This window comes from Diadema antillarum, unplaced genomic scaffold, assembly GCF_040938485.1.
Source record: "Diadema antillarum isolate AM-2024a unplaced genomic scaffold, OU_Dant_1.0 seq00000136_RagTag, whole genome shotgun sequence".
Lineage (NCBI taxonomy): Eukaryota > Metazoa > Echinodermata > Echinoidea > Diadematoida > Diadematidae > Diadema > Diadema antillarum.
The window spans coordinates 2,727,805-2,753,989 of NW_027271213.1; the positions used below are offsets into that span (position 1 = coordinate 2,727,805).

At 40.2% G+C, this 26,185-nt stretch overlaps 1 protein-coding gene across 1 annotated transcript in view; it reads left to right on the forward strand.

Annotated features, from left to right (window-relative positions):
* Nucleotides 1-26,185, forward strand: part of LOC139727605 (probable E3 ubiquitin-protein ligase HERC4) — a 47,425-nt gene that overhangs the window by 20,077 nt on the left and 1,163 nt on the right. The window contains exons 8-13 of the mRNA XM_071638587.1: nt 736-990; nt 9,857-9,961; nt 13,775-13,896; nt 23,622-23,807; nt 24,281-24,455; nt 25,249-25,351. Of these exons, the coding sequence (XP_071494688.1) occupies nt 736-990; nt 9,857-9,961; nt 13,775-13,896; nt 23,622-23,807; nt 24,281-24,455; nt 25,249-25,351 (946 nt within the window). The remainder of the gene's footprint in view (nt 1-735; nt 991-9,856; nt 9,962-13,774; nt 13,897-23,621; nt 23,808-24,280; nt 24,456-25,248; nt 25,352-26,185) is intronic.

Sequence of the window (26,185 nt, forward strand, 5' to 3'; positions counted from 1 at the left end):
ATTTGGAGACATTTTGTTACAGAGTTCCCAGTCAATTTTGTAAAATTATGATACATTTTGATTTCATGTGCATTCAGATTTAGGTTTTCAAGCAGTGGAGTGATTTTGGTTCGATGATTTCATGTTTAGTGCTTTCAGATTCGTTTGTAGGCACTCAAATTAACAGTACAAAATTCGTATTTGGTCATAAATTTCCAAATTGGGGAAATTCAGATTAATGCGATCCACTGTATAAACACTTCAAAGCACTTGCAATTTCGTTTTTTGAGCCATCGATTTTTACATCTTAGCATTCAATTTTGTAAACACATGCATGATTATCATTAGTAAGAGTGATTTTATCCACACCGTCTCAATGTTTTGAAGACAAGCGTATTCGGAGTGATGAGACCATTTTTGACTGAATTTTTACTGAATTTCTGTCAAACAATGAAAAGAATGTAATCAACAATGCCGTAGTGGCCACCGCTTCATAATAGTCACTTGTCAACAGAGGCCTCGCCTGAATATGAGATCCTCGTGGAGATACTGCACTACAACACCTCTCTGTAGGCACTCCTCGCATTTGGGTGACCCAAAGGCAGTTGACAAACTTGGCGATCCATGATTAACATTTAGCTCGATACAGGCAATATGTGTATACATGAAATTAAATGTCTACTTGTTATCTATAACAGAACAGGCCCCAAAGACTATCTAACATAATATATGAGTTTACCTTCTTACACAACTCAGCTTTTGGCATATCCAGCGTGCTTTCTCGATATCGTTGAAGAGATGATGAAAACAGGCAACCCCTTCGCCCCGTTCTTCCCAGGGAACAGGATGTTTGTCCCCGAGCAAATTCACTTTGAGGTCAACAGGGAAAAGGTTGTGGAATCAGCACTTGAAAATGTTCGATCAAGGGCCACAGGAGAAAGCGGAAAGCCACTGGAAGTTCACTTTGTAAATGATGTGGCCTTGGGCGTCAATGGCGGCGGACCAATGAAGGTAAAAGTCATAATTTATGTTTCATCTTTTGTCGCTTGAGTGATCATTCCTTTTAGTCCATGGGCCAGGTCAGATATTGGTACCACCAAAAGGGACAAAACCTTTGTGGTGCCGTTTTGTTTGTTAGGGATATATAAGTGTATCAAACTATGATAGCAATTCCAAATGAGTAGCTTAGTCATAAAAAATGTAGTCTTTAATCAATGCATTCTTGGCTTTAATAATCAGCCCGCGCGTCTGAACCGAGACTATACACAGAACGATAAAGCACGGTCTCTGCGGAGCGCGCTGTTTTGAACGCGGTGTATCTCTCTGTGGAGTGATAGTCTACGTTCAAGGCATCCGCGGTCATATCCAAATGCTGTTCTACATGGTATACCTCTCTTTATGTAGGAAAATGTATGGAATGGGAGACGTTACCGCAAAACGGTATTTTCTTATCATTCATTGCCATCCATTTTCTCGCTAAAATCCCCATGGAAAATTATTTCTACGATAAATTGCTACATTCGACTGTGCATATTTTCATATCTTTGGCGAGCAAGAACTAACAATATTTAAGGTTTTCATACAGTTTTATAGCCAATTCAAGGGCTACATCTGGATGAGTTACTATCGAATCAATGAATAATTTTAAGACATAGCTTAATCAAGGCTTACATGTTATTATAATAAGATAAGTGATAATAAATTTCCTGTTTGGAAGAACAATGAAAATTGGAATTATGGAGTAATCACAATAAAGACGGCAGTTCAAAATGATGAGATTATACAGAGCGGAAGAGCGGAGTACAGATGTAAATTCCATTATATATAAAGTTAGATAACAGCCTCAAACAAGGTATTTGCAGATCTTGATACCAGCAAATGACCGCGGTCGTACCCCATATGGGTTGTATACAGCAAGGGAATTGGAGGGTTTTGTCCATTCCCATTCCTAGACTTTTACCCCCAAAACCAGACTTTTTTTTAACATGTACATCACGTTTTGAGTAAGTCATTCAACAACTGAAGAAATTATCCTTTTTTTTTTTGGGGGGGGGGGGGGGGGGAGGGGTTGTTAATTTTGCTTCTCGCAACTTTGTTATTCTAGCATGACGCATGGCAAGGAGCAAAGTAATTTAGATTTAGCAATTCTATTTGTTTCTCGGTATCTACTTGGAATTTTTTTATACCTTGTGTCAGAAGGGATCGTCATAATAATTCTTCCCTGTTCTAGACTTATGAAACTCTACCAAAATGCAATTGCACTGAAAATTTTGACAATACTCTGCAACAAGCACTAATTTGCTCCGTCGACATAGCTCTATTTGCATTTGCGGAGATTTGCTACTCCCCAGTATATCGAAAATCGTATATAAAAACAAGACAGTAGAACAAAGCCGCCCCAAAACTCTCTCTTTTCGTTTAACGTCCATAATTTATTATACATCTGCGTGCCTATTTTGTATTTGCTCATTAGTTTGTTTGAATTGGAATTAATGTTCGTTTTTCGTATATCTTTTGGTATGATTATCATGGCACTATTTATCCAATTTCCCGTCACTTTATCCTTTCCATTAGGTGTCGAAGTAAATTTGCTCTGAAGAGTGTTTCGTATATTTAGTAACATTAACTCACCCGTTTTGCAGAATTATTAGTATTAACAAGGATGTTTTGCTATCTCTCTTTGCGCTCGTGATTTTGCTGAATATGTAGATATCTCGCTATTGACGTTTTGGTACTTGGGAGTTGTTTGTTGAGGTGTCTATGTCAAAATGATATCGAAAGAGGTGCTCCGCTGATACTGAAAATTTTAAATTTTGCTCACTATAAGTTTGATACATTGTCTGATCACCTCCAAATTTTATGTCGTTTCCCGAAACTTATTACGCATATCATACGTTGTATAAGATATGTTTAATTAGTGTTAACGTATTTTGGTTACCATGGCAACAAATAAACATAAGCAAGTTCCGTTTCACATTCTGACCCTTTGTTAGCTTCTTGTCACTTATTATCTTATGTATTCTCAACATAAAATAATACAATTTTATACTTTTAAAGGAAGTATTCAATTATGTTTGAAAAAAACTACAGCGCCCTCTTGTGTTTTGTCTTGATTTTTTTCTGTGGTAAACACCATTTTTCTTATTTATTTATTTATTTATTTATTTATTTCACATATTTAAAAAGGGTAGCCCAAGTCAGTACTGGCTGGTTTTCATCGGGGCCCTTTAAAAACACAACACATAAAACATTCCAGAATTACATTTACTAACAAACATAGAAAAAGAAAAAAAAATATCATTTACATTCAATACAATCAAAATCAACATATAACGCTTATAGAACAATATCAAAGACATGTAAATACTACAAAGTTTCTAAATGAACAAAAATGAATTGGGAAAAAACTACAGCAAAAGCATTTATTGCACAATTCAAACAACCGATAAAACTGTGAAAGACCGTGTTAGTGATTGAAAAAAAAAATCTCGATAATAAAACACACATAATATATCATAGGCTCCTTTTGAACAATTCTAAGTTGGGGGAACATCGTGTCTCTAGATTCACACATATCATAATCTGCTTTTGAACAAACCTAAGTTGGGGGAACATCGCGTCTCTAATGGCAAATTATTCCAGTGAGATACCGCTGTATGATCTCCTGTAAAATTCGGTATTACATCTCGGGATCTCAAGTTTGCACTGCCCCGAGTTGCGTGTAACGCGTTGGGCTACTGCATCATGCATAACAAACTTATTTGCGAGTAAAAAGGGTGCAAGATGGTGCACACATTTAAATGTCATGCATGCCATTGCTTTTGAATACAATGTTTGTAACGTTGGCCAATTAAGTTGATTGAGCACATTGCGCGGATGGGGTTTCCCATGAACAGCCAGCTATAATGTAAGCGGCTCGCTTGTGTAACCTGTTGATGGTTTCGTAGTTTTGTTGTGACCTGTTGGTCCATACATTGCAACAATACAAGGCATGTGGGAGGATATAACCCCAGTATAATAGACTGAGATAGTGAGTGTTGAACGCTCCCTTGAGCCTTCGAAGAATACCTAATTTCTGCTTTACTTGCAGGGCGACTCTATCAACATGCTTGTTGAACTGCAAATTATCGTCTATCATAATTCCAAGACATTTATACTGAGAAACACATTCAACTGGGGTTGATCTTATCTGTACATATAATCTGCTGACATTTAAAGTTTGAACTTTTTGCCTAGACCCAATTACCATTACTTTAGTTTTATTAATATTCACAAGCAGTTTGTTTTTTTGGGTCCATTATGTAAACCTCCTCAAGAGCATGGTTCAGTTTTGACTGAATTTCATCCACGCTTCTGACCTCGCACAGATAAAGTCGCGTCGTCTGCGAAAAGAAACATTTCTCCGTTGTGGATACTCATGGGTAAATCATTAATGAATATGGAAAAAAAGTATTGGCGCTAACACTGAACCCTGTGGAACTCCGTGTTGTATTGCTCTAATAGATGATTTTTTCCCTTTTACAGACACAAATTGACTTCTACCTTTCAAATATGAAGTAAACCATCGTACACTTCTATTTGTGCAACCTACAGACTTCAATTTCAATTTCAGTAACAATATTTCGTGGTTTACTGCATCAAAAGCTTTTCTCATGTCAATAAATGCAACACCATTTACGTATCCGTGATCTACATTCCGAGACCACTGATCAACCATACAAAGAGAGGCGGTTTCGCACGAATGATTAGGTCGGAAACCGAACTGTCTATCTGATAATACCTCGTTTCCGATCAAATAATCTTGAAATGATACATTAACAATTTTTTTCTAGTATCTTAGACAATATTGATAATAATGAAACAGGTCGATAATTTTCAACATTTGATTTACTTCCGGCTTTGTGTATGGGTTGGACTCGTGCGATTTTCCAATCTTCCAAAAATTCACCCTGGTCCAATGATAAATTAAGAATATGCGTTAAGCTTTGAATTACATTCGGGGCATTGCAAGCATATTTCAATAAGTATGTAGAAACATCGTCAGGACCAGCGGCTTTTTTAACTGGAATACGGTTGATTTCATTAACAATAAATTCATCTGTCACATCAGGAAGATCAAATGAGATGTCAGGGGGAACATAACCAACAGCCCTTTCGTCATAAAACTCATTAATACCACCGCTATTTTCACAGATATCAAAGTTTGTTGGATTAAACAACATATCAACAGAATTTACAAAGTAATCATTGAATTGCTGAGCTATTTCTTCTGCATCAGACACTTCTTCACCATTTAACTCAAGCTTAATTTGATTATCATTCTACGATGATGAAAAAAGCTTTAATGTTTTCCACATGGCGTTCGGAGTACCACCATTTTCACTTAATAAAGTATTTATGTAATCATTTTTGGCTTCCTTGATTTTAGTGGAAATTTCATTCCTCAGGGATTTATACATGAGCCAGAAATGAGAGTTTTGTGGGCTGCTTGCTTTTTTAGACATCTTGTAGTACCAGTCACGCTTATTCATGGTGTCTATTAAGTCACCAGTCACCCACGGACATAACTTTGACCTACGGCGCTTCCTCTTCAGGGGAGCGTGTTCATTGACAGCTGTCATATACAATTTATACCACCTTTTTATAGCGTTATTCGGATCGGTATCATCTACAATATCTAAAAAAGGTAAGTTTCGTAACATATTGATAAAATTCTCGTGTGAAAAATGTCTATAACATCTATACTCAATTACATTATCAAACTGTTTGGTCTCCACCTTCGTTGTACCAAAAACAGTAAAAGTCAAATAATGGTCACTTATGTGTGTCTCAAAGACCCCAGTCACCTGATGTCCTTCGGGGTTGGATGAGTACACGTGATCGATCAATGACTTAGAGTTGGGCGTTACGCGAGTTGGTACATCAATAAGCTGGTGTAGGAGATTAATATTCATAACTGACAAAAGACTGCGAGACTGTGAGTTGTGATTATCGGGAAGAAGATCACAGTTTAGATCACCAACTATTATGATTTCTCCTTCGTTTTCGCTTATACAGTGAAGCATGTTTGATAATGTTACAAAAAATCGTTGGATGAGTTAGGAGGTCGGTAGATTACACATACAAACACTGGATTTATTCGTCTTAGTTTAACTTTAATCCAGATGACCTCCAAATCATTTCCACAATTATCTATTTCACAGAAATTTAAGCTTTTTCTTACATACAGTGCGACTCCTCCCCCATATCTTGACCGATCTTTACGTATTACAGTAAAATTGTCTATCGATAAATCCGTATCTGAAATTGTTGCATCACAATGAGTTTCACTAATAGCTACAATATCAAAAGGATCATTATCTAACAACAAACTCAACTCATCTATTTTATTCGGAAGAGAGTTTATGTTAACATGACATATTTTAAACCCAGAATAACAAACGTTGGGAATTATACCATCAATGAGTTCGTGATAGCTGTTCTTGTTCTCCACAGATTCTCTTTCATTACGTTTTATCTCTTCTACGTTTTCTTCATTCGCGACATAATTCACTGATTCTGCTGAGCTAGCAGTGTTTTCGCGGTCTGCAGGCAGTCCATCCAATCTCGCGGAAAAACCCTGCCCTTCGGAGTCTTCTTCCTGCGATGCCAGTCTTGCCGTCTGCGAAAAGGCGATGCATCGTCACTGATTGTTGACCTGATGTGCTGGACAAGGTTTTGCGCAAAGACTTTTATCCCGTGTGCGTTTAGATGTACGCCATCTACGGCGATTTGGGTATTGGTATCTATGCAGTCGTTGTCAATGATGTTCCATGCTCGCTGATTGGCCAGAAGTTTTAGGTCAGCGTTTACGCGATGGGTCTTCCAGGAAATTGTCTGCGGGGCCTGTCTACGATGAATTATCGTCGAGATTGTGATTGACTTGAGCTCTGCAAAAGACTTTTGCATGTAGTCGCAGAGTGATGCCAATTTGGCGACGATTTCGTTAGGTTCGTCATCGGCCAAGTTATTGGTGCCAAGATGGAAAATGATTTCCGATGCTTTGTGTTTTCCAGCTAGATCTTTGGCTATGTCAAAGGCATCATCAATTCTAGCACCGGGAAAAGATTTACACAATACCACTTTCCTTCGTGATAGCTTTTTCGGATCAATGTATTTGACCATTGAGTCTCCAACTAGCAAGATATCTGCCTTGAAGTCGCTGTCTGGTTGGCTAGATGCGTCATTGTAGGCAAAATCATTCACTTCTGTTTGGCATGCCTGGGTAGTATTGTTTGATGGATTGACAAACATTTTGATTTCGTCATCGGTCTGAGTGGCCAGGGTGTTGTTTGACGTAATAGAATTCACTGGCTTGTTTTCCGTATTTGTCTGAGGTGCCTGAACACTCAAGCGGGGATCATCGATATGATTCGATTCCGAAGCAGAACAAGAAGCCGTGAACACTTGTTTGTGTTTCCTCCTGTATTCATCCAGCTGTGAACAGAGTGACCCGTTTACGTCGTTCGTTGGAACATCGTTGGAATGGTGTGTGAGCTCCGTGACAGGTGATGATGGTGGTGACGTGTAACTATGGTCATCGTCACACTCCAATTGCTCCTCATTGTGACCCTCGCTGTTGACATCATCGTGTTTAGAGCTATCGGGGGTATTTGTCCCATTGTACAATTCTGGACGTCGAACGGATTCCAGACGATCAAGTCGGGTTTGAATGGACCTAATCATGTCCGGCAGGGAGAGACATTGTTCACATAATCCGATTCCATTGTTGTCGGAGGCGGGGGATCTTCTACAAAGAGGGCACTGGCTTATGCCGTCATCTGAGATTGTGACAATATGGCGGCTAGCATCATGTTCGCTAGAGTCGTTTGATTCTCGATCAGTCAGACAGGCGAAGTGCTTGCATATATCAATGTGTAGATAAGGCAAAATGTCCCTCAGTAGATTTGTTAGATATTCGACACTATCTGTGTCGGTTTCCTTGCCGAGAAGTTCAGTTGTAGTTTTCAGATAATTCGTTGCTTTCGTAAGGCTTACTTCGTCACGTATTTTGGTAGTTTGTATCGAAAGTTACTTTCTCCGGGAGTTCCGTGACAAGTGTTCGTTTTAAGCTGCGTCATTATTCATCTTGCACATTGTCCGAGAGATAAGATGTATATAACAATATGAGCTCACCTGTTCACTTCTTAGAATGAAGAGTGATGGGTACATAACAGGTAACTCTGGTTTTTGCTCGCAGATGAATCTGCGCACATCATGTTGAATCGGCTACGGCCGTTGTTGTATACACATGGGACTACGCAGATCCTTACTCCCAGGACTCAGTTCACTTTCGCTCACAGAAATCTGACGAAAAGGTCCTCAAAAAACTCGACATGATTCCCCAAAAGCTTCAGAATGTTTCCTTCATAGATATTGCAGCGGAGTAACATAAAGACACAATTCTGTGAAACTTCAAAAATCACATATTTTAGCGATGTTTAGCGATGTTTCAGTTTAGCGATGCTTCAAACACCACACGCCATCCTTCAACCTTAAGATTTGGACCTGTAAATGCTCCGAAAAGGTTAAAATGAAGTTCAAATGCGTCTTTATATGTCTAAATAGAAATCAACAGCAAAAACTATTTGCAATTTCGCCTTGACTGCCCGACATATGTCTTAAAATTAGTTAATTTAATATTATTTAATGGAATTCTCTTTGTTTTCTTTGTATTTTGACAAATTGCTCCCTCTTTATGGTTTCCAAGAAAAGTTTTGATGGTGCCATTTTGTAGAGTATGTCTTGAGTTACATTTGTGCCACATTTCAGAGAAATTGATAGAAAAATATTGAAATGATAGAGGGAGCGGATTGTGCCCTCCATGGTTTACCGAGCTTAAAAAAGGTATTTGGAGTTATGAGGGTTAACGGCTGATACTGAGACTAAGCTACTTCTCTGGAATTGCTATCATAGCAAAATATCATCTACAGATACATACCATTTCAAAATGCATAAGCAGAATTTGTCCTTTTAAATGGTACCAATATCGTAAAAACCTGGTCTTGGCCCATGGACTATTTGTATAAAATAGAGAATGCTGCAACGATAAGAATGTTCCGTCATCAATAACCACACCCTTGTAGGGTGCATGTTACGAGTTCGACTCCCTCGAATCATACAACCCACGAGTTATACAGTCCATGATTTCCACACTAAGCAAACAAGGCCCACGAGACCGACAACATTACAAGCCCCGTGTTATATTGTCGAACTCATGGGCGTTATTTGTGTAGTGTCCAACTCGGGGGATGTGTGACTCGCGGGCTATATGACTCTTTGGTGTCGATCTCTTGTAGGGGAATGTATTGTTCAAGTTGGAGGCTCTAATGAATGAATGAATTGATGAAACTAATCACGTGGCCACTGCTCTCATTTCGCGGGCTCAGCTTTTCTAACAAGACATACCAATATTAACGTAGTTCTGGATTAAGGAGACCCTAGAAGAAACACGAGACCTTCTAATATGCTCAAGGCAGAAAAATTTGTTCTAGAAGCTTAATTCTTTGTTAAGAATCATTATGTACGTTTACTCTAACTAATATATAGATATAATTATGCATACATATATATGAATATAATCTACACACATACCCCTGTGACAGACGTATGCACAAAGTAGAACAGGGAATGTAATCACCTCTTCAATCTTTTCTTGTCTTACACATGAATCATCTTTGCGTTTTCTTGCTATCATAATGTAAATAAGAACTGCTGCATCCTTTGTGTTCTATTATCGTAATCTTAACTGAAATTAAGCAAGCAATGACCTATAGGGAAAAGGTTTGAAGTTGCTACGTCATTGACCAAAACATTTTAACTTATTACTTCCTACCAGGAGTTCTTTCAGCTGATCTTTGACGAGCTTCTCGAGCCAGGAAAGTATCCTGTCTTCAAGAGAATAAAGGATTGTGCCATGTCTACAACATGCTGGTTCAACAAGGTGTGTAGATAATATCACTCGACTTTATTTAAGGACGTTCCTCAGCTAAAGTAAAGTCCATGTCATTTTCTTCAAACTTTCCATGTCGTAACTTTGACCCATCCGAAGCCCAAATATGTAAATAAAACCATAGGTTCACGTGCTTGTTTTTCTTCTACGGGACTTTGAAGAATATGACTAATCTGCCGTCCTGTACCAAAATGATAGCGTTACAGGATCAAGACCATGATTGGCAACAAAATCTGCAATGACAAACCTAAAGCTACATAATTCTTTCAAAATCCACGTTATTTTCTCCAAATTTGCAAGAATTGCAGAAAAAGGTACCCAAAACGAGGAAAAGGTTTTAAAGTTAGGGTTTACACTCTCATTCTTGACCAAGCAGCGCCCTCACGCGGCAGGAAACACCGAAATCTCTAAAATCCTTCTCATCGACGTTTTCTGTTCGGGGTGAGCTAAAGGGCAAGGTTCATAAAACTTATGCTGTATATTCAAAACCCATGTCATTTTCACAAAACTTGACAAAATTGTAGAAAAAGGCTTACTATTTCCAGAAAAATAATAAAAAGTGGGGGTTCATGTGCTCGTTTTTGTGCTAGCAGCGCCCCCATGCGACATATATCATCGTAAGTCTCCAAAATCTGGTCAGGAACCCATGCAGGGATGCCCTGACAAGTTGGGTTCATCAAACTTATGCTGTACATTTAAAACCAATGTCATTTTCACGAAACTTGACCAAATTGTAGACAAAGGCTTACTTATTCCAGAAAAACGATAAAAAGTGGGGATTCATGTGCTAGTTTTTGTGATGGCAGCATCCCCATACGATAGAAGTCATCCTAGGACCCCAAAATCTGGTTATAAACTTATCGTGGGTGCCCTGATTAGGTGGGGTTCATTAATGTCATGCTGTACATTCAAAACCCATGTCATTTATTCGAAAATTTATCAAATTGTAGAAGAAGGGTTACTTAATGCAGAACATTTGAAAAAAAAAATGGGGGGGGGGGGGGGGGGTTCATGTGCTCGTTTTAATGCTAGCAGAGCCTCCCTGCGACAGAAATCATCGTAAGACCCCCCAAATCTGGTCAAGAACCAATGCAGGGATATACCCTGCTAGGATGCATGAATCTCATGCGGTCACTTAAAACCCCATTTTTTTAAAACAAACTAGCCAAATACGTATCACAATTGCAGTGATATGGAGGAAAAATATTCAGAAAGGAAGGTCCATGTGCGTTTTTGTTATTATTTCCCTTATGCAGCCATATTAGCATAATAATATTATGTGGACGCAAGCGTGGAAAACTCCACATTGACATGCTTGTTTGTTTGTTTGTTTTACCCACTTCTTGTAACCATGTGCAGAAAGTGATAATGGAAGAAGAGGAATAAATATAAGGAAATGGGAGTTTTGGCATTAGTCTGACGGTCCTCCAAAAGAAAAAACAAATCTTAATATAATGACTTGATTGTAGATTGCATGTGTTGGTTGTTGCAGTGGTTGGTAAAGTGCGTGTTGTAAACTATGGAGTTGTACCTTGAGTACCCCCCCCCCCCCGAAAAAAATTCTTTAATTCTCCTTTTGTTACACCAGATTTGGTAATCAAAAATTAATATCTGAATGGTGAAAGTGATAAATACTTGCTTGATAATACTTTCGTGACTTTGTATTTTGTAACAAAAAAAAAAAATTTTGTACTAGTAAAGACAAGTTTAGATCTAATTTAGATTTTAACAGAGATACTCAGATTGAATTAGTTGTTGGACCTAAAGATGAAATGTGTGTCATATGTTTGTTTTGTTGTTGTTGTTGTTGTTGTTGTTGTTGTTGTTGTTGTTGTTTTTAACACCTAGACTAGTAGACTAGTAGCCCCGAGTAGGGCCTATCCCCTTCAGGCCCAGGTACCTTAGTACTCCACTTGACCATGTTGATGAACAGATAATGAACTGCATGTCACAAAACAGATCTATGGATTGAAAATGGAAACAGCGGAGTTCCACTTCCAAGCTTCCCGATTCCGTCGATCAGTGTTGTGCTACCATGACCATGTATAGGGCCTATGCGGCTCGGACCGCTGAACTTTGCGTAGTATGTACAGATTGTAACGCGTACAGTCGTCACGCGAGCCGAGCGAGGCCGCCCAGCGCGGCCGCGGTCGGGAGCTGTCGGGTATCCGAACGTACCACACTCTAGCGGTAAGCACTATTTGGGTACCCGTCCCGCTTCATCATGAATATTCACCAGGCAGTAAGATACTGTACAAGTAAGTGCCCAGAACGCTGGATAGGTGTCATAGAATGTAAAAACGTATCGCCGGGAAATGTAAAAATCTCGAAAAATTGCATCAACGGGGAATGTAAAAACGTCGATCTACTAGCAGCTGCTCAGCTCAGCGAGCTCAGCTCATCACTCGTGCGTGCGCTTCTACGCTCTTTGTTACGTCACTGCCAACCTGCGCAGCTAGGATGCGCACAAACTCAACTGAGGAACGTGATGTGACTATTGGATGATTACACGATATTTGCACTCGTTTCAGTAAGGTGTAGATTTTTACTTTTTATCACATTTAAGCTTAGCTATGCACTTTTGATAAAATTTTGGTAGCGGATGCATACAATACTAGATCAATCATGGATTTTAATAGGTCTACACTAACTCACTACTATTAAAAGACATGAAATGGTGTGATTCCACGCCTCCTCCCTTATCCTTCTATACCCTTTTTATTAGCTTAAAGGGTTGTGATACGTCACTAATGGAGGATATAACATACATGTATGTAAAACGGGTTTGTTTGTTTTTTTCACTCAACTCTGTTTTTGTTCCAATATACATGTAATTTATACACTGAATGTACTTCCACTACTGATGTATCGATGATTTGTTTTGTTGTTGTCGTAATGGCTGTATTTTGTTCGTGTGTTGTATACAAATGTATGTAAGTTATTTTGTCTCACTGTATTTTTATCGATATAAATCAGACACAATTCAGCCGTTTGGCTGCGAAGTTTGATCAATAAACCATTCCATACCATTCCATACCATACCATAGATTTTACAAAAAATATCCAGTCTAAGATATTCATTCTACAGGGGGTATGGATATCACAACTTGCTTGAACTCGACAGCAAATATAATAGTTTCGAGAAGTTTTATGTGTGGGGTTCAAAAAGGTGTAATGATACTGTAGTATTGTTTTCTCATTCATTCTAAGGTAAATCTCACCCATTTATGATCCTTATGTTTTTCGCCCACATACGCAACATGCAGTTACCGAGGCTTAAAAGAGGTGAATTTACCAGTCTCGATTTTCCGTGCGTGTTCAATGATGACAAATCGCCACGCTTAAAGCGAGTTCGATTTAGCAAGGTCCCGGCTACAACAAGGTCGATTACAAAAGAAAAGTAAAACAATCCTTTTGGTGCCATGTCTGGAGCTAAATGAATGTTTGGGTGCTATTCGTTATTCCGAAGGTTCGCTATTCCGAAGGTTCGTTATTCCGAAGGTTCGTTAATCCGAAACACACAAATTCCCTATACCTAGATGTTCGTTAATCCGAAAATGAAAAAGGGTTCGTTCATCCGAACATTTGTGGCGTTATTCCGAAGGTTCGTTATTCCGAAGATTCGATAATCCGCTAATGAAATTCGGAATAATGAACCTTCGGAATAACGAATCTTCGGAATAACGAGCTGTGACTGAATGTGTTACTCAGCAGGAAACAAAAAAGAAACAAAACGTAATCGCAAGACCACCTGTATATGGTCAAATGAAACCACGCTACGTTATTTCTTATCCATTGATACAGGATTTCCATGACCTGGACATGCTGAAGGCCATTGGGAAACTCTTTGGTCTGATGATCTACAACAAAGTCATCATCACTCTTCCTTTCCCGGATCTCTTCTACAAGAAGATCGTGGTGGACATGTCAGTACCGATTTTCGCACTAATGCATTAATTTTGTATATTGACTGTGCTACATTTGCTCTTGAGTCAGGGAAATTGATAATTATGCAGGTTTACCGCCCTATTCTTATGAGATTTGCATTCGAATTCAAGAATAGGCGCTCGAGGTCATATGATTTTCGTCAACACTATACTCTCCTGGTTCGTTTACATTCTTTAAGCATTCGTTTCATAGCAATCCTTTTCAATTCTATCTCATTCAACTTAGAGAGCAACTCATTTAATATTAACGACGCGAAATTGTCATTCAATTGTCATTCAATTTCGCGCCAGCACGACTGGCGTTCAATTTTCTCTCAAATACACTGTCTTGATTCAATAACATATAGTACAGCGTGTCCCAGAAAAAACGGAACCGGGTTTCCATGCAACTTTTTACTATCGAAATCATACATTTTCTTTATGAGATAAGCATCAATGGAAAGATAAACTTTTCTGCCTTCATTTGATGTACAACTTAATGTTCATCATTCATGCATGACTAAGTTAGAACAACGAACAATGGTGCTTCCAAATTTTCATTTGCACGCGCAAATGGTGACTTTAAGTGAGTTTTCAGACTGTTAACGTTACGTTTTCGAAAAACAATGTTCATAAACCAAATATTCATATTTTCTTCTTTCATTATCATGAGACCTTAAGCATTAAATGTGAATATCGCATGCTTGAGAAAAATTTGCATGAAAACATGCTTCATTTCTATCGATTCTACGGATAGTCGAAAAACAAGCATTCAGCTCTCCCGACTTAGCATTAGACAATGGGCTCATCTGCACCATTGAATTTACACAAAACAACCGCAGTGCTACAGTGAATGTTGTTCGGGGTAGTGGGGTATTTACAGAGAATTTGCATCACTTTATTTATCACTGAAATTGCGCTTCTAACATTTTAAAGGTGCAAGTGCAGGGCAGAATGTCGTGTGTTTTTTTTTTTTTTGTTTTTTTTTTTTTTTTTTTTTTGGGGGGGGGGGGGAGGGCTCGGAAGGTTTTTTTTTTTCGGTCCGTTACTTCCACCCCGCCTTCCCAAACATTTCGCGTAAGCCCTGGTCACAACTCGCCGTGCGTGCTTTTCGTCCGTACGTTCTTGGCGGAGGCCACGGCGTTCACGTTTTTTCTAAAAACGTGGGGAGGAAGTGACTAGCGCAGGGAGGAAGTACGTCAACGCACGACACTCGCACGGTTGCGCAGGATGTAAGTATGTGGCCCGCACGCCACGCCTGGCAATGAGGGGTTACGTGCATCGTACGTTGTGCACGTGGTAAGTGAGTTGTACGTGCTTACAACTTACAATCTGCGTGAGATTGCTACGTTCTCTTGCGGAGGCTGTAATTACACGTGCTGCTCACGTAAGGTATCCCTACTCTGTCGCATGTTGTAAGTGCGTGCAAGTGCGATGATTTTTTTCTCCCCGTCAGATGCTACTAGGGGTAGGCCTAATTATAGGATCACCTTCCAAGGTTCTTCAGATGTATAATCATACTTCTTCTCCATGGTTGTATAGTAGTTTAACCTTCTGTGTGTCATATTCATTTCATGTCTATAGGTTTTTATATATTCAGTTGAAAGAAATGAGATTGAAATAAATAAACTAAGTGAAATATGTGAAATGTGTGCATATTTGACTCATTGACAGAGAAAGGGTTAATAGGCTATATCAGGTATAGGACCAAAGAGCTGTACAGCTCTATGTATAGGACCTAGGTTACATCACGTATAAAATGGCATTGTTTACCTGATGTAGGCTAATAGGCTAATGTCAATATCAGGTATACAATGACATTGTATAACATTATTTGGATTAAAACATCCTAACACATTGGCACTTGAGGTGAGATGCGTATAATTTACTGTTATTAAGTCTGCCATCTTTATACCCAGTTTCAGAGGTGGTGGCATTTCAGACATGGAGGCATTTTTTAGCTAGATTCATCAGCATATTAATAGAACAATGAATGTAGGCCTATGAGTTTGCAGTTTCATCTGAGACTAAAGATGTCACGTTTGCAATTAAGGCCCTATATAAGGTAATACTGTTATAGAAAATTCTTCCTTCCTTAATTTCAAAATATACACATTCTCAATTTCAGAGAATGGTACTGACTTTATCACTGTTCTGCATATACAATGATGATCAATGCCTTTTAACCACGCTTGTGCAGATCTTAAATGTATTTTTTTTTGTAACCCCAAAAATCCTGTCACTTCATGCATTGACCAAGATTTCTATATGTTTTGCTTCTTCAAGAAGTTTTTTTACTTTGTCTTATGTGCCACAAAATATGGTACAAGTGTATACAAGTGTGTGTATATACATATATATAAATATATTACTAATCGCCTACCATGCAGAAGGGTCCTATAACATAATAATTTCGATTTGTGACACAATTCGAAAGAGTTTTGAAAGCCCTTTCAAGTGATATAACAATCATTTTACTGTGTATGCGATTTTTTTCGATCCTATAATCCTTACAGGGAATTTCTGCCCGGTAGGTGAAATAGAACAGTATGAATATATAATTGCCATCATCATGACATCTTGGAGACGAAAATGATGATACTCGTCCGTCGGCTCGGTTCGTGTACCTTGCAGAGATCACTGCGCACAACTTACGTTTTAAGTGCGGAGCAGGTGCTTATTCGGCAAGTTCGGTACAGTCTGCGTGCTCTATTGAACAGTTGAACTCAGGGAATTGTCGAATAAGCACGGGCTGCGCACTTATTACGTGCTCAACACGTACGTGCTACGTGTGCCGTCAGCCGAGCAAGTGACGGTGGGAAAATTAAAAAAAACGCACGGAATCAGTGCGTTGTACGCACGTTCGCTGTAGAGTGCACGTACGTTGCCCGCACTTAGGGTGAATCCGTAGCCCGAACGCAGCGAAAGTTCCTCGGGTCCTAAAAGTGCTACGGCGTGTCTGCGTGCTCGAAAATTCGTGCGGAGGCGGAACTTACTACGTACGGATCCCCAAATTTTGCCCACGTTTTTGTAAGTAGACAGCACGCACTTGCAAGTACGGCGAGTTGTGACCACAGCTTGATGGACACCCTTTGCTCTGTAGTTAGCTGCATGGTCAGGCAAGCTCATGATCATGTGCTAATCTACGACCCTATTCACAACCGAACCGTCTCTAACAACCCCTTTAACCCCCTCCCTTCATGTTTGTGTAAATTCATTGAAGCATGAAGGTCATTGTTATCTGCCAAGTTGGGAAGGTGTCGGGAAAGCTAGTTGGCTCCTTTCAATATAACAAACATACATGTCTGTCCAACATTATACCTAATACATTTTTTGCTTCTTTAAGTCGGTCCATCAGTCTTGAAATGTGTCTCGCTGCTTCTCTGTGTCCGAGGCGAGTTGTTTCAATCTGGATGCTTGTTAACTGTTAACTCTTACAGTTCAACACCATGTCAAATAATTTACCGTGGAAGCAAAATACTAAAAAACTAAACTAAACTAACAAAAAGCACTCTTGGACCAGTAGAGCAAGGGTACTGGCACACAGCTAAGAGTCTCGGGATTATTCTGCCCGATGTCATGACTCTTGCTGACTAACAACTAACGTGCAGCTACAAAATATCAATCTACTAGCAAAAAAAAAAAATAACAAAAAGCACCTTGGACCAGTAGAGCGAGGGTACTGGCCCACAGATAAGAGTCTCAGGATTATTCTGCCCGATGTCATGACTCTTGCTGACTAATCACTATCCCTTTGCTGCTCTTGGGTTCCCACAAATCACTTAGTAAGGACAAAATCATTAAGCTTTGCTGAGATTTTTCTCTGCCGCTGTGGTCTGCCTGCAGTAGATGATGGGAGCGGAGCTTGCTGGGCTGTTTCGCTGGGCCTTCTTTGTCCCGTTCTCTGGTCGGTCCCATGTGGTAGTTGGTCCAGCTGCTTATGTGTGACGTTCATAGCAGTATCTCCGAGATGATTTGGCTGCTGTTGACTGCCTTCTGGCTGTTTTGGATGTTCTGCTACCTTTACGGTGGTTAAAGACTCTGGCTTGGTGTTAGCCGTTTCTCTCAGGAACCTCCGGTTTTGCCGATACTGACGTCCGTCTTTCGTTTCCACCACATATGACCGGTCACCAAGGATTTGTCTGCAAATTGCGGGTCTCCATGGCAGGTGAGCCATGTCTGGTTGTAGAAGTACCCCTTGGCCTATGTGCAGCTCTGGTAGATCTTTGGCCCCTCTATCATATCTATCATTCTGATCTGTTCTGGTACATCCAGCACTACGTTTAGCATGAGTAGTACCTCTGGCGTTGGAAGCCTTGTTCGAGTACGCCTGGACATTAGTTTCTGCACTGCACTTGCTCTGTCATGGTCAGGCGTGTTTCTCCACTCAAGCATGGCAAGGTGAATATCACTTCCATCGTTGATAGCCTTTTTTTACAAGTGTTTTGGCTATCTTCTCTGCCGACTCAGATTTACCATTACTTTGACTCTACCGGGGGGAGCTGGTAACGTGGTCAAAGTCCCATTCTGCTGCAAATCTGGCATACTCCTGGGCCACAAATTGAGGTCCATTGTCTGTTATGACCCGCTCAGGTATGCCATGTCGTGCAAAGTGGCGTTTTGAGCACTCTACTATATCCTGGGCCGTGGTGCTCTCTAGCTGGTCCAACTCCCAGTAGTCAGAGTAGAAATCCACTGTCACCAGATATTCTCTGTTGTTCATATGAAACAAGTCTTGACCCACAAACTGCCGTAGTCTTGCAGGGATTTCAGCAGTCATCATTGTCTCTTTCTGTTGCTTTGGTTTCATGGCGTTGCAGACTGAGCATTGCTCCACCTTATCTCTGATTTGGCTTGCCATGCCTGGCCAAAAGAGTGTGTCACGAGCCCTTCTCACACATGCATCGACTCCTAGGTGGCTGCTATGTACCTTCTCCACCATTCTGCTTCGGAGTATTTGGGGGACAATCACCTTCTGGCCTTTGAACAGGATTCCATTCTGTGCTGTGATCTCATCCCTGAAGTTGAAGTACTCTCTTATACTGCCAGGTACTGCTTCCTTTGTATCAGGCCATCCTTGCTGGATCATCAACATGAGGTCCTGCAGTTGCTGGTCAGCAGTTGTCCCATTTCTGATCTGGTGCTCTGTGGACTCGCTAACTTTCAGGAGGTCCATTTGCTGACTTCTTCTATCTCGTGATTTTTGAGAGAAGGTGTTTGCATGGTGTGGTATATTAGATACACTTGGTTTGCGAATCACGGTGAACCGTAAACCAAGTGTATCTTCTTCTATCTCCTTGTATATCTTATCAGACCCCCATGTGCCCGATAGGTATGCTCGACTCAGCCAATCAGCAAGGAGCACATCTTTTCTTTTCCAGGTTTGTACTGGACATCCAGGTGATACTTCTGGAGCCGAAGAAGCATTCGCTGTAGTCTCTTGGGGGCACCATGGATTGCCTTCGTGAAAATCGGCACTAAAGGCTTGTGGTCTGTTTCTACCGTCACAGGTTTGCCTTGTGACGTCTGTGTGTCTGCTTGTTTGATTTTTGTATTTGATTTTTGTTTTTTTTTTGTTACTTTTTTTAAAGTTTCCTATACTATGTATAAAATGTTGTATTTTGTAATTGTATGATTTTTTACTTCACGGACTCACAGAAGAACAGCCATTGGCTGAAGTGAGTGACCCGTGGTGAAATAAAATAAACTCAAACTCAACTCAAACTGAATGTAATGATCAAACCTCTCACAAGCAAACAATAGCTAGACATACCTTCTCTATCTGTGCGTAGCACTGCTCTGTTCGGGATAGAGCCCTCGAAGCAAATGTCACCGGCTGGCCATTCTGCAGGAGTGTAGCTTCTAACCCCTTCTCAGATGCCTCACACTGTATGGTCGTTTCAGCAGCCTCATCAAAGTACTTTAAGACTGGAGCTTGTGTGAGCATTAGCTTGATTTCGTTCAGGACTTCTGTGTGATGTTCCAGCCATTCGAAGTGTGTTCCTGCGTCCGTCAACCTCCTCAGCGGTTTTGCTACTTCAGAAAGCCTTGGCAAGAACTTCGCTAGATATGTCACACTGCCTAGTAGACGCTGCACTGCTTTCTTGTCTTCAGGTGGGACCATGTCAACTACAGCCTTGACTTTCGCCGGATCTGGTCGAAGTCCATCCGCTGTCAGTTTATGTCCAATGTATGACACGGTGGTCTGTCTCAACTTCAGCTTGGCCTTGTTTAGCTTCAAGTTGACCTTCCTGGCCCTACGTAGGAATTGTTCTAGGTTTCGATCATGGTCAGCTACTGCCTCGTCCATGGTATCTCCACTTCCAAAGACCAAGAAGTCATCAGCTATGACTTCAACACCATGGAGCCCTTCGATGATCTCATGTTGCCTTCTTTGGAACTCCTCTGGGGCCGGTGAGATCCCAAATGGCATTCTCTTCCACCTGTAGCGTCCAAATGGTGTAGCAAAAGTGGTAAGATAGCTGCTTGCGTCCTGTAGTTTGATTGGAACTTTTTGTGCAACATGCTTGACAGGCATGACATTGTTGTCCAAGGTCAGGCTGTAGTCTCCAGGCAAGCAGCCAAGACCTTCGGAGACGTCATTGTATTCTGCAGTCAGGTCTCTTGATTGTGTCAGATGCACAGTCTCCACTTCGCCGCTGATTCGTATCATGCCCATCTGGATGGAGGATTGTCCACTAAGTAGGAGCATCTCCCTCGATGTCTCCACAATCTTACAGTTGATGTTGTACGAGCTCCCCTCATAGCTACATATCAGATCTGTCTCACCCTTGACCGGTATGTAATTTCCATCGTATAATTTTATCCTTGTGGCTGATGGGTGCATGCATGGTTTGTCACTTTTTTAAAGTTTGCATAGTTCTCTGTAGGACATTACATTACAGGTGGCCCCTGTATCAACTTGACACATGACTTTCTGAACATGCTTTTGAGTTTTCATCATGATAGGGACTACAATCTTACGCCCTTTCTTTTCATTTAGGGATCCAACATGTTCCAGGCTGAAATTCGACTCATCTGTATCGTCTGTGTCACTTTCCTGGTCACCGGCATGTACAGTTTCAATTCTGGCTTTGCAGGCCTTTGCAAAATGGTTCGTTTTCTTACATCTGCTGCATTTTTTGCCATATGCTGGGCAGTTCCTCATTCCTCTTTTATGCTTGCCTCCACAGTACAGGCATGCACTTCCTCCCAACGGGAGCTGTTGTTCTCGCTGTTGTTTCTTTTTCCAGTCATCTTTTTCCTTTCTTGGATTCTTTGACTGACGTCCTTGCTTGTTCTTAGCAAAGTTTAGTTCTCGCTGCTGCTCATGTTCACCACTATTGATAACTTTCAACTGCTGTGTGGTTGCTTCACTGATCTTCAGGGTATCAAGGGCTCTCTGTAATGTGCATTCATCTTCCCGAAACAGTCTTGCTCTCGCCCTTGATCCCTACAGCCGATGACCAGTCTGTCTCGTATCATCTCATTTTCCAAGCGTTGCTCTCCAAACTTGCAGGTAGCTGCCAGCTTACGCAGCCTGTCAACAAATTGAGTAACAGTCTCTTGTGGTTGTTGCTCTGCTGTGTGAAATATGTACCTCTCATATAGTACATTTCGTTTCATAAGAAATGCTCTTTGAGGCTACTCAGAATCTTGGTGATGTCTTTCATTTCCTCCGTGGATAATTTGAGACCGGTAAGCACTTTGCGGCAATCTTGGCCCATCACCGTCTTCAGTGTAGCAACGTGGATTTTGACATCCTTTTTATCAAGTTCAGTGGCAATGCAATAATCATTCCATGCTTCCTCAAAATTCAGCCAATTCGTCTCTGTATTCCCTTTGCATTGCATTTGGGGAGGAGGGGGAATCTGATATGATGCCATTCTAGCAGTTGAGGCTTGGAAAGTCACTTTAATAACGAATTCAAACTAGCATTTCAGTGCGCGAACTGCCGTGACTGGGTACACCCGCCGATTTCATCACCATACAAGCTGCAGTACAGTCACAAGATTGCATGCACAATGCAATGTTGAATTGTTCATGCCGGGCAAATCGAACATACATCCAAATTCTCTCTGATCCCACCTCGAAAATTCCTTTTGGAGGCAGATATTGCATTCTGCTACGGAGATCTCCACTCCAAGACAACATGTTAGCTCTTTCTATGCTAGAAGTACTCCACATTGCAGGCCTACATTCAAGTGCTGGGTACTGCTTACTATACTGTGTACCTTGCATATGATGCTAGTCTATGCACCAGACCTCATAACAACATCAAGAAAAAGCCTTGGAAAAATCAGCACGTCTTTTTTTATAACAATGCATTGCTGCAAAAGAACCGTGAGGTTAGGAGCCTCTTCGAGGTCCACAGTATATTTCTTCGGTTCTGCATGCTAATAAGTTGACTGACTGCAGATCGACAGTCGAATCGGGGTACATCGGAGCACATCGGGCACTTTTCAGCTCTCTGAACGGGGTGACAGCGTGATAATGGTAATGGTGGAGAACAGGTATATCTTGCCATTAGGCAAGGTCTTATGCGTGTGCGAAAATGTGCGAATCAACAATTGCCCATCTTTTGACACAATATTTGTCATGATCTCAGGTTTTGCCGCTCCTCATCATCTGTATTTATTCAAAGACATTTGAAAAAGGCACATCAGAGAAACAAGACTGAAATGAGGGAAACGATTCTTTGGTGACGATACATGATTACACAATCGTTATTGTCAAGACACCTGAATGTACTCATTAAGATGTACATAATCATGTGTCGGAGATGATCATTACATCAAAGAAAGACTGCCGCGAATAGTCCATGTTATTAGGTCCATGACTGAAGTGGCGTTCTATGTACAAGCTATAGATTAAAGGAATGAAACATTTCACTATAGGCCTAATGCAAAGGTTTTATCACAAGGTCTGTTAATACAACTGTATATTCAAACGTTAAATGAAGAGCTACAAATAGCACATCTAAGCAGGAACAAAAACATTGCCCAAATGCTATAAATTGCTTGACTAGAATTCGTGAATTCGAATTCCTTAACGTTCATCAGGGCGGTGATGGTGCGAATTTGAATGCGTCTCACGAGCATTTTTATTTTGAACGCGCTTGATACGCGTTTATGTGAGAAAATCATGAAATTTCACGCTGATGAAATTGAATTGAAAGAACTAGTTATCTTTTTTGAATGTTGATCTCAGTGATCATTCGAATTCGTTCGCAATTGCACGAATCATTATGTATCAAAAATGCAAATGTGACGAAATTGTGCGGGAAAATTTATACTAGAACGGCATTATTATGAAGAGATGGTTCCCTCTCATCTCACGCGTGTCCACTTCTTACAAAGTCTTGTGTTTCTGAGAGATCTACTAATGAGAGGCAGAATATTTGGATATATGCGATAGAACATAAAAATTTACAAAAAACAACAACAAAACTTAGGAGTTTTCTGCAGTTTATCTCACCCCAATAAGTGAAATAATTGTTCTAGAAAGAACAGATGTCATACAAAGCATCAGTGTGTACGAGGTTAAGAAGCAAAATAAATTTCTATACTCATGAAACCCTTATGGAAATAACGTGTGAATCAAGATGAAATGTGTCGTCTATATCCGTAACCTGTAAGTTGTTATCTGTATGTTTTTATCTGAATGGATGAAGTTCTAGGTTTTGTAGCTGTAATAATAAAACAAAATCAATTAATGTCTCACAGAGTATCCAGCACCAAGGACCTGCAGCTTCTAGAACCGGATATGGCCAAGAGCATTCAGTCCTTATCACAGCTGTCTGAAGAAGACCTTAAAGCCATGGAGATGACGTTTCTTGTAGACGACTCCAGTGGAGAGACCAAGGAGCTAAAAGAAGGTGGTGAAGCAGTGATGGTGACAAAAGACAATGTGTAGGTTTGCAAAGTAATGTTCTGTTTCTTTAACCTTGGGTTCAATTTTTCAGACAGCCGACGTAATTTCAGGCGCAACCTTTTGATACAGGCAACTTCAATCATACAAACAAATAGCAACAGACATTTCAGACTGTTCATGAAATTGTTGTTAAGAATTCGACGTATTGAAAGTGACTTGAATTTATACTGTTTCATGTGGACGTACATACGAAACATGTAGTGTCCTATTGTGACATCTCAAATTACTTACGGTTGTATAATCCCAGAGAAAACTTCAAAAATAGGTGATTTTTTGAACGGATCGTCAAGTTTTCTCGGATTTTCACTACATCTGCCAGCAAAATTCACTGAATCCGCAGATTATGTTTGGAGAAACTTCCCCGTTCATGTTAAGACATATTAAATCTCCGATGTAATATTCTTGTGACTAGTGATTCTAAAGTTGTCCACGATCTTAACCCCACCAACAGCAAAGAGTACATCGAGCTGTACTCCAGATACCACACGGCTGAAAAGCAGGTGCAGGCATTCAAAAGTGGGTTTCTGCAAGTAACTCTGATGAACCGCTTCCAGGAGCTCTTTAAGTGGGAGGAGATGAGAGCGCTCTTCCTCGGTGGAGAATACGACTGGAGGACGTTTGAGGAGGTACGTTCTGTTTCGTCTTGTTCTCTCGTCATTTGCCCCGACACGTTTGCCCCCTCTGAAGAGGTCTTTTCCCCTATGGTTTTGTATGTTTTCGGTTCAGTTATCATTTTTTAGTCATAAATGGGTCAACCATGACGTCAAACAGGTCTTTGTCGAGAATATGGTGTAGTGAGGTTCAAGGAGTTTAAGAAACTTGCAAATAAAGTTCCCAAATTTAAGAAATTTAAAACTTTTTGGATACATAATGCAGTATCCTTAAAGAATGAAATACACTGTCAAAGTGCCTGCAATATGCTCATAGAGCAAATTTATGTTAGATTTTACGTACTCACGTAAACATAGAGGACATCAATGGTAAAATATGTAAAATCATAAAATGATCTCATCATCCTCTGTACGTAATCATGTCGACTGTTTTTCTTGCAGTGTTAATGTAAATGTGGAATACCCACATGAATGATGACAGATTTTGTAGTGGCTCAAAACTGATGTTCATAGTTTTACGAGCGAATCACGTTTCAATCTCCATACGAAATGCATCCACCTGTTAAAGCCATCATTATGGACAATAATCATTCACAGTTTGTGTGTGTGTGTGTGTGTGTGTGTGTGTGTGAGTGATTCTGATGTTGCAGTAAAGTGAATATTAATTTTACGCCCAGTATTTCTTTTTCTCACGAATTGTCGTCGTCAGAGTCTGTTTGTTTTATTGCTAAAAGTGACCTGTCGAAATGTACAAAATACATCGACTTTAAGTAAAAAATAAATACAAACATGAAAACCTTTGTTTCAGAGCTTTCGGTTCGAGCAAGGATACACCAGAGAACATCGAGTCATCAAGATGTTCTGGGAAGTCTTTCACAGTCTTCTAGAGGAAGAGAAGAGAGAATTCTTGAGTAAGTTGGTCTTACTAAGGAGCTTTCAAACAATCCTTAGTTTTTCCCTGCATATCACAACAGTCAATAGCTTTGCTAAGGTTAAGACTTCCACGTATGTATTCTGAAAAAAAAACCCGAAAAAAACCCAAACACCCCTGCACAAGTCTTTCAATATTCTGTTGTGAAATACCATGTCATACTACTTTGGAACTGACAGTGTCAAGTTGGGAATCCAATAAAAATGTTCCGCAGAGTTTTATTCCTCAATCTTTAAGCAGGTACTGCAATAAATAGAGTACAAAGATTCAGTTTGTCGTTTGCAGTCGTACACAGATTAAGAAAGTAAAACCATGGTTAGCAACACAGTGTTCTTTTAAATCAAAAGCCAGCATCTGCTTGGTTGAAGCAATTTTTCCTGTGGTCCTCATTTAGACCCTTGAGGGTTAATATCTTTACATCAGACGATTGTTTATGGTCTGCCTTTCTCTTCCTGGCTATTGCTGTGGGTTATCATTCAACTGAGTCTTTGTAAAACTGTCGAATAATTGAATTTATCATTTTCATCGTCGTTGTATATTCGGCACTGGGCAACACCATAAGCACCCGATATGTAATCTTGCATCGACGTATCTTCCAAACCTAGTCTCTCTTCGCTCAAACTCTTCTGCCAGACCCCTCCGTTCATCTTCTTCTCTCAAATTACTTCATGGCCCACGTACAAAAACCCATTATGGTGACCGAGCCTTCTCCTCCATTGCCTCCACCCTTTGGAATAAACTCCCTCTTCATATTCAAAATGCCTCATTCATTGTACGCTTGTATTACTGATATGTTTCTGCTGTACATTGTGTA